We start from the raw sequence: 12,546 nt of genomic DNA, 5'->3' as shown, positions 1-12,546 counted from the left end.
CTCGCACTGACAGTTCATGGGGAAGGCTCTAGTTAATTGTTCTCATATTTTAGCAGCCACCACCTTAGGGCCATGAGTAAGCATAAGTCCAAATAGCTCAGGATGGCTTCCCACAGGACTGAAACTTTGCATTCTGCCCAGGACTGTCTGGGGGGAGAATAAGGCCTAAACAGAACCACCCTGCCTAGGGTGAGGACAGAGAGGGAAGTGACTCGAAAATGCTAGGAAATACCACAAATACCGCAAGGTGGCCAGGATAGGGCCAAATGAGACAACTTCCTCATTAGAGTTGACCAATAATTTTAAATGTGCTCAGGGTAACCAATCACAGTCGTCCAACTAAGGCGACTGCTAAACTCCCCGCCAAAATGTTTATAAAAAGGTTGTGCTTTTGTGAGCTCAGGGTTCTTCTCTTGCCTACATGCTGAGGGACCCCAGTGTACATTGGAACAATAAACCTCTTGCAGATTGCAGCGATTCTGGTCTCTGTGGCTTTATTGGGTGTGTGTGTGTGTGTGTGTCTTCCGACGGTGTGTGTCTTCCGACGGACTCTTATAGGCTATACAGAGAAATCCTGTTTCAGAAAACCAAAAAAAAAAAAAAAGAAAGAAAAAGAAAATAAGATAAGTTTTCTGATGGAATTTTGGATCTTATCTCTATGAGTTTATATCATCTGCAAGTGAGGACAGTTCCTTTCCATTTTGTGTCTGTTTTGTTGTTCCAGGAGAGACACTAAACAGCATATTAAAGAAGAGTGAAACAGAGTTGCAATCCTTGTTTTGTTTCAATTCTTAGAGGAAATGATCTAGCACTAATTGGCCATTACTGTGAAGTTGGTTATAGATGTCATAAGCTTGTCTATGTCTCTCTTTTACAATGAGGTAGTTTACTCTTTAAGAATCTCACCAGTGTATACAATGTATTTTGATTGTATCCATCCTCACACTTTCTCCCATGCCCTCCAGCAGGGTTTTCTCCTAACTTGGTGATCTGGTCTTTAAAAGGAACCTCGGGTTATGTAACAGTTTCCTCAGAGATAAAACATCCCATCTTGCTGGAACTTCTAAAGGGAGCATTGTTAAAATGCAGAAGTAACCAACTCAGAAGAAACTTTAGGAAGTCCCGGAGCTAGCCAGATACATGAGAGCCTCCCTCTCTTTCTCTCCAAGTGTTATAAGCAGTAAGAACTGCTAAGAAACACTCAGAGCAGCTGAGATTCCTAAAAGAAATATTCTTGGACCCACTGAGCTGCCTGGGGGCCGGACACTGAGCTCGTGGGGGTCTCAGCTCTAATGGGCTGTCATTCATGCTGATAGACTTTACATGATAGAACTGATTTTGAGTTTTTACTGTTCATGTAAATAACCCATTACCTATACTACTGTATTCAATCCTAAATTTGCTGGCTCACTAAGTTCGACTTTAATAGTATCCTTATTTTGTCCTATGTGGGGTGAGTGGGTGTTTGCTCATGTCTACCTAGGGATAATGTTATACCGAGTCCACCGGAGTTCAATTCCCCAGTCCTGTGTAGTGGAAAGACAGAACTGACTCTTGCAAGGTGTACTCTGATCTCTAAATGTGTCATTATAACTGTAAAAAATGTAAACATATGGGCTAGAGAGATGGCTCAGCAGTTAAGAGCACCGACTGCTCTTCCAGAGGTTCTGAGTTCAATTCCCAGGACCCACATGGTGGCTCACAACCATCTGTAATGGGGTCTGATGCCCTCTTCTGGTGTGTCTGAAGACAGCAACAGTGTACCCACATACATGAAATGAATAAATAAATAAATATAATCTTTAAGAAAATGTAAACATATGAACAAGTCTGCAGATAGCATTAGCACCTGAGAATTCTATGTGCTAGTGCACTGTCTCCTGTTACCGGGTGGTGTTACTCCAGGTAGAAGCTTCACAGACAAACATGGTACAGTTTGTTCTGAAGGCTTGAACTCATGTCCCTAACTACAGCAAAGGTCTACTCACTGTCTGACTGTTGGACCTCGATGAATGTCTGGGTACACATGGATGGGAAGTCAGTTTTGTTGTTATTTGAGACAGGGTCTCACTTTGCAGAACTAGCTGACAGAAGTCAGCCTGCCTCTGCCTCCCGGGTGCTGAGATTAAAGGTGTGCGTGATTTTAGATCCTCCACGGCAGCAATGCTGGCATTCCCATTCACCATGGCCCCAAGCACTTGTAATCTGTTTTAGTTTGCTCTTAATCTGACAGCTGTGTCGAACCCTGGGTGGTCAGATATTTGATAAACTCATTCTCTTCCTTTAGTGTGTGGCTTGCTGCACCTGGGTAAACTTAACTAGACTTTCACAAACTACCAGGCTGGCTCTAAAAGACCCATGTGGTCTCTTCCAAGAGAAAATAGTTCCAGAAAGGGCTGGGGAGTCGGTTGGGTCGGTGAGTAAAGTGCTTGCTGCATAAAGCCTAAGTTTGGATCCCCAGTGTCCAAAGTAAAGTCCCGGGGCTTGTGATCCCAGTGTTGGATGGGCAACACAGCCAGATGCCAAGCTCCACGTTCAGTGAGAGAGTTTGTCTCAAAGTAAAACACGGACAGCAATGGAGAGAGACTCAGTGTCAACCTCTGACCTCTACACATGCCCATACAGTATACAACACAGACACGCTCATACTTTTGCACACATACGCACATGCACAGGAACATACATAGGCACACAGGTGCATGTTTGCACACACATACACTCACACACACTCTTTCTTTCTTTCTTCCCCCCCCCCCCCCGCCTTCCCCCCCCCCTGCCTTCCCCCCCCCCCCAGCAGGGTTTCTCTGTGTAGCCCTGGCTGTCCTGGAACTCACTCTGTAGACCAGGCTGGCCTCGAACTCAGAAATCCGCCTGCCTCTGCCTCACAGAGTGCTGGGATTACAGGTGTGCGCCACTACTGCCCGGCTACACACACTATTTCTGAGACTCACCTTGGTACATTCCACGTACATCTTAAGCCTGTCTCTGGTCAACGTATCTTCTGTTAGGTTTTTGGTCTGGAACCAGTGCAGATGCCACAGAACTGTCTTTCTTCCCAGTCCTGTAAACTGTGGAATCACATGTACAGCCAACATAAATCTCTGCATGTGTGTGATGAGTACCTACTAAGTACAAGTGTAAGGAACATCTGTGTTTATTTTCCAGCCATTTATGGCTAGTGTTGATTGGGAAAATCCCTCCTGTGTGTCCATTGGTGATGCCTTCCAGAGACAGCTGTGGGAAGAAGATGGCCGCCTTAATAACCAGCAGGCCAACTCTCACCTGCTGGGGCTCTGAAGGGTGTTTAAGACAGCTCATCTCTGAGGGTATTTCTGGAAGAGAGTGTTGGATCATTTAAGAGATCTTGAACAAGTGGTACTTGGACACATTTGTTAAGAAGCTGGCATAGGCAGACCCAGGTGAGCTGTTAAATGGGAAGAGTATTCTCAGAGCCACTAGGAAGACCCTTTGGTGGCTGTTCTCTATGTAAATGGGCAGGGCAACCATGTGGGGATTTTCACTGGCCAGGGTGTCAGCCACAGAGTAGGAAATGGCTTAAATTGGACCTGGAGTTGCTCACAGCCCGGTCATCCATGATCCTACACTAGCAAAGACTATTCTGATGAAATAGAAGCTCCTCAAGTTGTGTCTTCCCCAACAGGACCAGATTAGGTTATACCCACCTGGGGCAACTGTTAAGAATCAAGAAATGTAGCTGGGCAGTGCTGGCGCTCGCCTTTAGTCCCAGCACTTGGGAGGCAGAGGCAGGCAGATTTCTGAGTTGAGGCCAGCCTGGTCTACAGAGTGAGTTCCAGGACAGCCAAAGCTACACAGAGAAACCCTGTCTCGAAAAAACAAAAAACAAAAGAAAGAAAAAAGAAAAAAGACAATTAGACAACATTGGAGTGAGACCCCAGTCGGTTTTGAGGCTGAAGCAGGTTTATTTTTTCCCAGTCTACTTTTATGCCACTTTAAATATATGCAAAATGATAGTATCAGTTCTCGGTTGAGGACCAAGCAAGGCAATAAACAAAATCTAGGGGCCTGTCAGGATGACCAAGACGAATGCCACACGAACCTCTGCTGAGCTGGCTCTGAGCTTGGCATTAGCTCAGATGTAAATGTTTCTTAATCTGAGCCCATTTCCCCAGTCCTGGCCCACAGGCAGATTCCTGCCTTGAGTTTACTTCTTTTGTCCTAACCTGATGTCTAATTCCCACCCAGTGTCTAGAAGCAAGCGGTCCCAAAGGGTTCTCCACAACTCTCAGAACTGGTGCTTCCACGGGTGCTCACATACAAGTGTTGCGTTGTGGTTTTTCCATCATCTCTGCTACAGTTAGCCTCTGAAATGTCTACTCAAGATTTAGTCACCAGCTTGTAGCGCTGTTGGGAGGTGGTGAGGCAAACCCATGCTATTCCCGGAACAAAGTGCCAGCAGCTGTGAGAACTTGGCTCTCTGGAAATGTTCTGTCCAGAAAGCCCCCAGAAACCCATGTGACATTTTGCTGCAAATCACGATGGCTAGAAAGGAGGTTCATACGGTAACAAAGCCAAAGCAATTCATTAGACTAAGAATTCTTCCAGACTCTTAGTCGGGACAAGGCCTCCTTCAAGAAGCCAACAGTGCAGGGTCTAGGGAGCAGGCTCATTGATTAAGAACACTGGCTGCTTTTCCAGAGCACCCCAGTTCTATTCCTAGCACCGACACGGAGGCTCACAACCATAACACCAGTTCCAGGGACTTGATGCCCCGAGGACGGTCACACCTGGTACACATCTCTGCAGGCAAACACACGTACACATAAAAGAAATTACATTTAAAAAAAAAAATAACTAGATGGCACCTTAAAGCAGCAACTGGCACTTGAGTATTTGCTTACCTACAAATGTCTGCTGGTATTTGTGGACATTTTCTCCGAGGGGTTTATATAGGAAAAGTCAGGGGGGGTTGGCGCGGTTGCCCATGATTGGCTGATTCAAACATTGGCGGGAGGAACTGGCTCGTGGTTACAGCAGCAAGCAGTACTCGCACATCTGGGCATCAGTAGTGTAGGAGGGCGGCTTATCTTTGTTAGCAGGAAATCTGGTCAATATTATACTACATCAAAGAGGCGGGAGACAGGATGAAGTCAGTCCAGAAGGCTCGTGACTCAGCGGAGAGTGTCCAGGCATGTCCCTGATCTTTATGGCCGGTCAGCTCCTGGAATGACTTAACAGCCATGTTTCAGGCCTGCTTGGGCATGCCCGGGCGTGTACTGTTCTGTCCCCTTCTCTAGATCTGTTCGCTGCCTTAATTATGGACTCTGAGAAGTTCTAACTCCTGTCACATGAAATTGTCTCTTGGGGCTTAATGCCCTTTCCTGGAGCCGCCTCAGGGTTGGGTCAGAGATGGTTAATCTTAGCGATGATCCACAGCTCAGGTCCCGCCTACACACAGACACACACTCGCACACGCACAAATCACAGTAAGAAAATTTCACGGGAAATTAAAATAGATTATCGTGATACCATTATTTCTGTCCGCTAAGAATTTCCCTGTAATCCCCATAATCAGTCTTATGCCCACGGCTAGCCCCGCCTTCCGTCGTCGGATTGGTGCCTTTGACTGTCACTCAGGCCCGTGAATGGACAGCTCTGAAATGAGGAAGTGGGGCGAATTTAGAAAGTTCGGTGGAGGTCGGAGCCTGCTGTCTTGGGTCTTGTGGTCGTTCCGAGGCTTCTGTTGGGGACAGCTGTGCTGGTGGCGGAGACCGAGTTGCAGGACGCTCCCAGACCCATCATGGTGAGCGCGGGGTGGGGGCTGGGCGGGCTCGGGCACCCCGGGCGACCTACCGGGTCCCGGGACCCTGCGCGGGGACTCGAGCGGCTGCAACGCCCAGCGCAGCACCGCCACACAAACAGCCTCATACATTATTCCATGCTTTGAGGGGTCCCTTGATCACTTCAAACTGACAGTACCCCACCTTTCATTCCCAGTATCACTCGGGGAAAGAGACTCTCAAAATCAGGGATTATTTCAGTGCAACCTGGTATCCTCAGTCTTCTGGAAAAAAAAAAAAAGCAAGCATTAATCAAATCCTTGAGAGTTCCCACTTAAAGAGGCTCACAGCGGAGACTGACCTTGGCTTCTCCTGGCCACGGATTTACAATCCTGCAAGACTCTTCAGCAGGGCCACTTACAGCGGGCTCTTCCTCCAGACTCATTACACCAGAGACAGACTCTCACTGAATAAGAGATAAGTAGGGCCCCAAACCTAACTCCACCTTTTTGGCGTCACCTTCTTAGAATCTGGGGGACTGTGGGTTCCCTAAAACCATCCCACGGGATAAGAGATTGCTCAGTACCTACTGACTGAGGCCCTATCAAGGCTTCCTCAAGTCTCCAAATTCGTCCCATCACTGTAGATTCATCTGTCTAGGGTTAAGACGGTCCCATCTATTCCTGTGAGCCTCGTTGACTGTCCCCACAGACACTTCAAGACACCAGTGAGTGGCAGTGAATCAATGCAACATTATAGTTACCCGTTTCCAAAAATCACTCTATGGTCACTGTTAAACACTAAGACTTTATAATTCTACAGCTCCTTTTTGTTATGAATTCTTTTTTCTTTTTCTTTTTCTTTTTCTTTTTTTTTACTCTCGCTGGTAAGATCTCTTTCTTCTGATTACGAAGAAGTCAAGGTAGCAGATAAACTCCATTTTGCCCTCCAAACTCCATTTTGAGTTACTTGGCCTCAGGGTGACCTGGCACCCACCCTTGGCCTCTGAGAAAGAGACCACACAAGTGTTTCAGCAGTTAAAAACACGCATAACAGCTGTGGCCAGCGCACCACAGGATAGACTGCTCACAACAATGGGATGAGTTAAGAAAACATGAGTCAGGGCTGGAGAGATGGCTCAGCGGTTAAGAGCACTGACTGCTCTTCCAGAGGTCCTGAGTTCAATTCCCAGCAACCACATGGGGGCTCACAGCCATCTGTAATGGATCTGATGCCCTCTTCTGGGGTGTCTGAAGAGAGGACGGTGTACTCATAAAATTAATTAATTAATTAATTAAAAACAAAAACCTGTGATTTAGAAGAGCAGATAATTATGTGAGGAACAAGAACTGTAGTTTATAGCATGCGTGACTATGAGCCAGGGTCTTACAGGTGACATGCATTGGTGGTGTGATGGCATGTACTGTGCAGAGCATGCGTGTTGCATGCTCTGAACAGATGCAATGCAAAGTCACCCAGAAGCACAAAGTTGAGCCCTACCAGTTACATGTTGAATTCAGTACCCATTTGATTTTGGATTAATCTTTGGTTGCATGTTCCAAAACCTTTTAGTGTTCCCAGTTTTTTGACCTGTACTTTCAGTTGTGTGCTGTGACGCAGTCTGAGAATAGGACTTTGTGTTTTGTGTGTGTTCTATGTCAGCCTGACATAAGCTAAAGTCATTTAAGAGCAAGGACTCTCTATTAAGAAAATGCTTGATTGAGATGGGGCTGTCCGCCAGAACGGAGGGCATTTCCTTAATTAGTGATTGATGGAGGAGGGCCATCTCTAGACTGGTGGTTTTGGGTTCTACAAGAAAGCAGGGCTGGGTGGTGGTGGCGGTGCACGCCTATAATCCCAGCACTCTGGGAGGCAGAGGCAGGCCGATTTCTGAGTTCGAGGCTAGCCTGGTCTACATAGTGAGTTCCAGGACAGCCAGGGCTGCACAGAGAAACCCTGTCTCAAAAAAAACCAAATCCAAAAAAAAAAAAAAAAAAAAAAGGCTGAGCAAACCGTGGGGAACAAGCCAGTTAGCTGCACCACTCCATAGTCCCAGGTTCTGCCCTGCTTGCGCTCCTGTCCTCAGTCCTTTTGATGACGGACTGTTATACAGCACTGTGAGTGCAATAAACCCTTCCTCCCCAAGCTGCTTTTGGTCTTGGTGCTTCATCCCAGTGATGGTGACCCTAACAGACTTGCTAGACTTGTTCTGTGGTAGCTGCTGAGAGCGGGGAACTGCTGAGAAGGAGCTTTGCTCCTTCTAGGCAGACACTGTCATGACACCAGCCTCAGGATTTGCCTTTCTCTCCCCGTCTGTCTTAGTCAGGGTTTCTATTCCTGCACAAACAGCGAAAGAACCCTGTAGAGGGGAGACCCTCACTCAGGTCTCAGGATAATGTAGCCCCCCAAGAACTCACAAGAGACCATCCACGGGGTTTATTCGGGGAACCAGGGGTAGAGGAGTTCGACCCCGAGCAACTGAAATCAGGGGTATTTAAAGGAAAAAACAAGCAAAGGGGAAGGGCGGGGGAGGTTGCATGCCTTACTGGAAGTACAGAATGTCTCAAATTAGTCTCACGGCAGTTATGCAAACTTTTGGAGGTTGGCTAGGTTCTGGAACTTGGTGTCCCAACCCTGAGGCCATGTTGCGGTAGCCAGGTGGGGCCTGCCTGGCACTTTATCTTTTTTTTTGTCCTTGAGCTTGTTTGCTAGGGATCTATAAATTTTTTAAGGGGTTAGGATCTTTCACATCATGACCAAGAAGCAATTTGGGGAGGAAAGAGTTTATTCAGCTTACACTTCCACATTGCTGTTGATCACCAAAGGAAGTCAGGACTGGAACTCAAGCAGATCAGGAAGCAGGAGCTGATGCAGAGGCCATGGAGGGATGTTACTTACTGGCTTGCTTCCCCTGGCTTGCTCAGCCTGCTCTCTTATAGAACCCAAGAATACAGGCCAGAGATGGTACCACCCACAAGCCCCCCCCCCTTGATCACTAATTGAGAAAATGCCCCACAGCTGGATCTCATGGAGGCACTTCTCCAACTGAAGCTCCTTTCTCTGTAATAACCTCAGCCTGTGTCAGGTTGACACACAAATCCAGCCATACACCATCTTTCTGTGACACGAACTCTGTGCCCACCCCTAAGAAGCACCTCCGTTTTCTGTGTCAGCATTGCGACCCCACTGTGTCTCTGTGAACATGGATGTGAAACCTTTTACATTTTCTGGCAGCTGAGTCTCACTGTGTAGCCCTGGTTAGCCAGTACTCATTATGTAGGCTGTGCTAGTCTCAAACTCAGAACTCTCCCTGCTTCTGCCACCCCAGGGCTGGGGTTAAAGGCTTGTGGTTTTACTTTCCTTGTGACGGGTTCCTTGTATACCAGCTTCCTTGGCTGAGGATGACCTTGGTCCTCTAATCTTCATCCTGGAGGCCATTTTCTGACATTCAGATTTCTGTTCTTTAGATACTTCCCAGCAGTAGTGATTGCTGGGTCCTTTGGTAGTTCTATGGTTAAGGCTTTGAAGAACTTGACTGTAAATTTATAAAATGTTTGCACAACCTTTCATGTTAAAAGCAGTACAAGGCTTCCCTCTTTGGCATGCCTGTTTCCTCTTAAGCACTTGTAATTTCTCTCTCTCTCTCTCTCTCTCTCTCTCTCTCTCTCTCTCTCTCTCTCTCTCTGAGTCTAGGAGTCCTGCTATCTGATGCATTCAACGTCTGGTGTGAGTCTGTTAGAATTCAAGCTGTCAACAGCCAAGAGCACCCAAGCGTTGTCTGTGAAGAGGCAGAGTTCTGTTTTTCCACCCTTTCCCACATGTCCATTATCAAATGAGCTAACAGAATGTTCAGAGAGGGACAGACAGAGTGAAGGTTTTAGGTCACAGAGCTGGTCACATGCTTGCTTCTTCTTTTGAGATCTGGGAAGATGTTTTCTGAGCTCTGAGCTTTTCTGTGTTCAGTAAACGCTTTTAAAACTGAAGTCTTAGGTGCATGGGCCAACTCCTTCCAGGAAGTAGAAGGTACCAATGGACCTGGAGACTTTGAATAGGGAAGCCAGGGTATGGCTGTCTGTGTTGAAATCCTTTGGAAAACTCTTGCCGTGTTTTCTGACATCTTTACATTAACAGATCCCAGTGCTGAGTTTTCTTTCTCCCTATGAGACAAATCAAATGTCACCTGCTATGGGACCCTGGTGCGAAACATACAGAGTAGAATAGACCCCTCTTTCTGTTCCAAAAGCTGACCGCTTGTGTTGAAGAGAAACATGTCATTGTAGGGGCCGGTGTCATTTGAGGACATAGCCGTGGACTTCACCTGGGAGGAGTGGCAGGACCTGAATGCTGCCCAGAGGACCCTGTACAGGGACGTGATGCTGGAGACCTACAGCAGCCTGGTGTTCCTGGGTGAGTCTGACTCCCCCTTTAGCCTCAGCAAATGAGTTTTCCTTGATTAACAAGTATAGCAATAATCTCTCACTTTAGAGATGTATCCTTAAACCTTTTTTTTGTTTTTTTTTTGTTTTTTTTGTTTTTTTGATTTGGTTTTTTTGAGACAGGGTTTCTCTGTGTAGCCTTGGCTGGAACTCACTCTGTAGACCAGGCTGGCCTTGAATTCAGAAAACCGCCTGCCTCTGCCTCCCAGAGTGCTGGGATTACAGGCGTGTGCTACCACCACCCGGCTTAAAGATGTATTCTTAATATTTATTTATTTATTTATTTAATGTACTCTGTAGCTGCCTTCAGACACACCAGAAGAGGGCATTAGATCCCATTACAGATGGTTAATAAGCCACCATGTTGGTTGCTGGGATTTGAACTCAGGACCTCTGGAAGAGCAGCCAGGGTTCTTATCCGCTGAGTCATCTCTCCAGCTCTAGAGATGTATTCTTATTTGTAGCTATGTGTTTGTGTTTGTGAACCTGAGCTACCACATGTGTGGGCACCTGGGGACACTAGAAGTCTCGGAATCACAGAACTGAACAGGCAATTGCCAGCTGCCAAGTTTAGATACTGGGATATGAACGTTGGTCTCTGTAGTGGCTTGAATAGGAATGGCCCCCATAGACTCATGTATTTGAACTTGGCCCATGTGGAGTGGCATTATTAAGAGGCGTGGCCTCACTGTATTAGGTATGGCCTTGGAGGAAGTGTGTCACTGTGGGGACATGCTCAAGCTATGCCCAGTGTGGTGCACAGTTCCCTTCTGCTGCCTGTGAATCAAGATGCAGAAGTCTCGGCTCCTCCAGCACCATGTCTGCCTGGACGCTGCCCTGCTTCCCACCATGATGATGATAATGGACTGATCCTCTGAACAAAGCCAGCCCCACTGAAATGTTTTCCTTTGTAAGAGCTGCTGTGGTCCCGGAGTCTCTTCGCAGCACTGAAATCCAAACTAAGCCCGTCTTCCAAGAGCCGCATTTGCTCTCAGCCCTGCAGCCTTTGGTTCCAGCCTGCTGAACTCTGGTGACATTATTATTTTCGGTTGTCTGTGCTGCAGTTTAATGCCACACGAGGATGCTCTTGTAGCCAGTGAAGAGTGAGAATTTAGATCCTTTCTGACCCAAGTTTCTTACCCACTCGTGATAGCACAGTTCCGGATGGAGCTGAGGTTTCTTGTTGGGGCGGTGCCGGTGCTCTGGCCCCGCCTGCTCATTATTTCCCATTTGCAGACCCCTGCATTGCCAAACCCAAGTTGATCTTCAAGTTGGAACGTGGATTTGAGCCGTGGAACCCAGCAGGAGCTTCAAGCTGGAGCCGTCCAGGTCAGTAAATGTCTGCTAGGAAGTCAGCGGCAGACGGAACACTCATTAGATAATGGCCATGTTGAACTATTTTTATCAGATTTTACCCAAATCCAGTCCTGAAATAGCTAGTCGCATGCATTTTTTTAATCAAGTCATTTTTATTGTCTTAAGTCCAGTTTTAAAAGACCATTCTTGGTGTTATTCTGTCTCTGTTTTTTTGCTAAACTGTATTTCTTTTTCATGGCTGGGTCCCACATAGTGGAGAGGAATGACTCTCTCAAGTTGTTCTTGGACTTCCATGTACTGTGTGTAACACACACACACACACACACACACACACACACACAGAATTACGCCATGCACTATGTGTAGCACACACACAATGAGAGAAGGACTAGCGCAGAGAAATGTAGGCACAATAACCAGTATCTAGGTGTGGGAGTAATAACCACAAATTCACATGATCCAAAAAGACTTTTTAAAGGTCATTAATATTAAATTGCTAAAAGTACACAAGAAGCTGGTGAAAGAGGCATCTGCTTAGTTACTTTAGAAGGTAAACATATTTGCATAATTTATGTCTTAGCAAAGACTGCATGACCAGAAAGCATGGGCTCACTTATTTTAAACCCTGAGACAAAACTGTGAAGCAAGATTACTTTGACCGACAAAGTTATCCTTTAAAATTGGAAAGAATTGATGGCTTTCTACAATAAGAATGAATTAAAACTACATTTCCACAGTAAAACGAAGCAAAGAGACAGGAGTTAGAATCATGATTTCTTAGTGTAAATTATTATTTATTATGAAATAAAGTATACATTTACCATAGGTCAGTAGGTGTCTTAGTTGGGACTTCTGTTGCTGTGCTAAGACATCATGACCAACTTAAGGGAGCAAAGATTTATTTCAGCTTACAGTTCCACAGCACAGTCCTTCACCGAGGGGATTCAGGGCTGTAACTCAAACAGCAGGGACTGGAGCGGAGACCTTGCTGCCTGCTGGCCTGCTCGTTGTGCCTTGCTTTCTCGTGGGGACTG

At 46.5% G+C, this 12,546-nt stretch overlaps 1 protein-coding gene across 1 annotated transcript in view; it reads left to right on the top strand.

Annotated features, from left to right (window-relative positions):
* LOC127689808 (zinc finger protein 809-like) overlaps positions 1-12,546 on the top strand; it is a 47,661-nt gene that overhangs the window by 32,121 nt on the left and 2,994 nt on the right. The window contains exons 5-7 of the mRNA XM_052189392.1: positions 5,663-5,782; positions 10,040-10,166; positions 11,432-11,524. Of these exons, the coding sequence (XP_052045352.1) occupies positions 5,663-5,782; positions 10,040-10,166; positions 11,432-11,524 (340 nt within the window). The remainder of the gene's footprint in view (positions 1-5,662; positions 5,783-10,039; positions 10,167-11,431; positions 11,525-12,546) is intronic.

This window comes from Apodemus sylvaticus, chromosome 7 (assembly GCF_947179515.1).
Source record: "Apodemus sylvaticus chromosome 7, mApoSyl1.1, whole genome shotgun sequence".
In the NCBI taxonomy this organism is placed as follows: domain Eukaryota; kingdom Metazoa; phylum Chordata; class Mammalia; order Rodentia; family Muridae; genus Apodemus; species Apodemus sylvaticus.
This window is presented reverse-complemented; position numbering and strand designations above follow the sequence as displayed.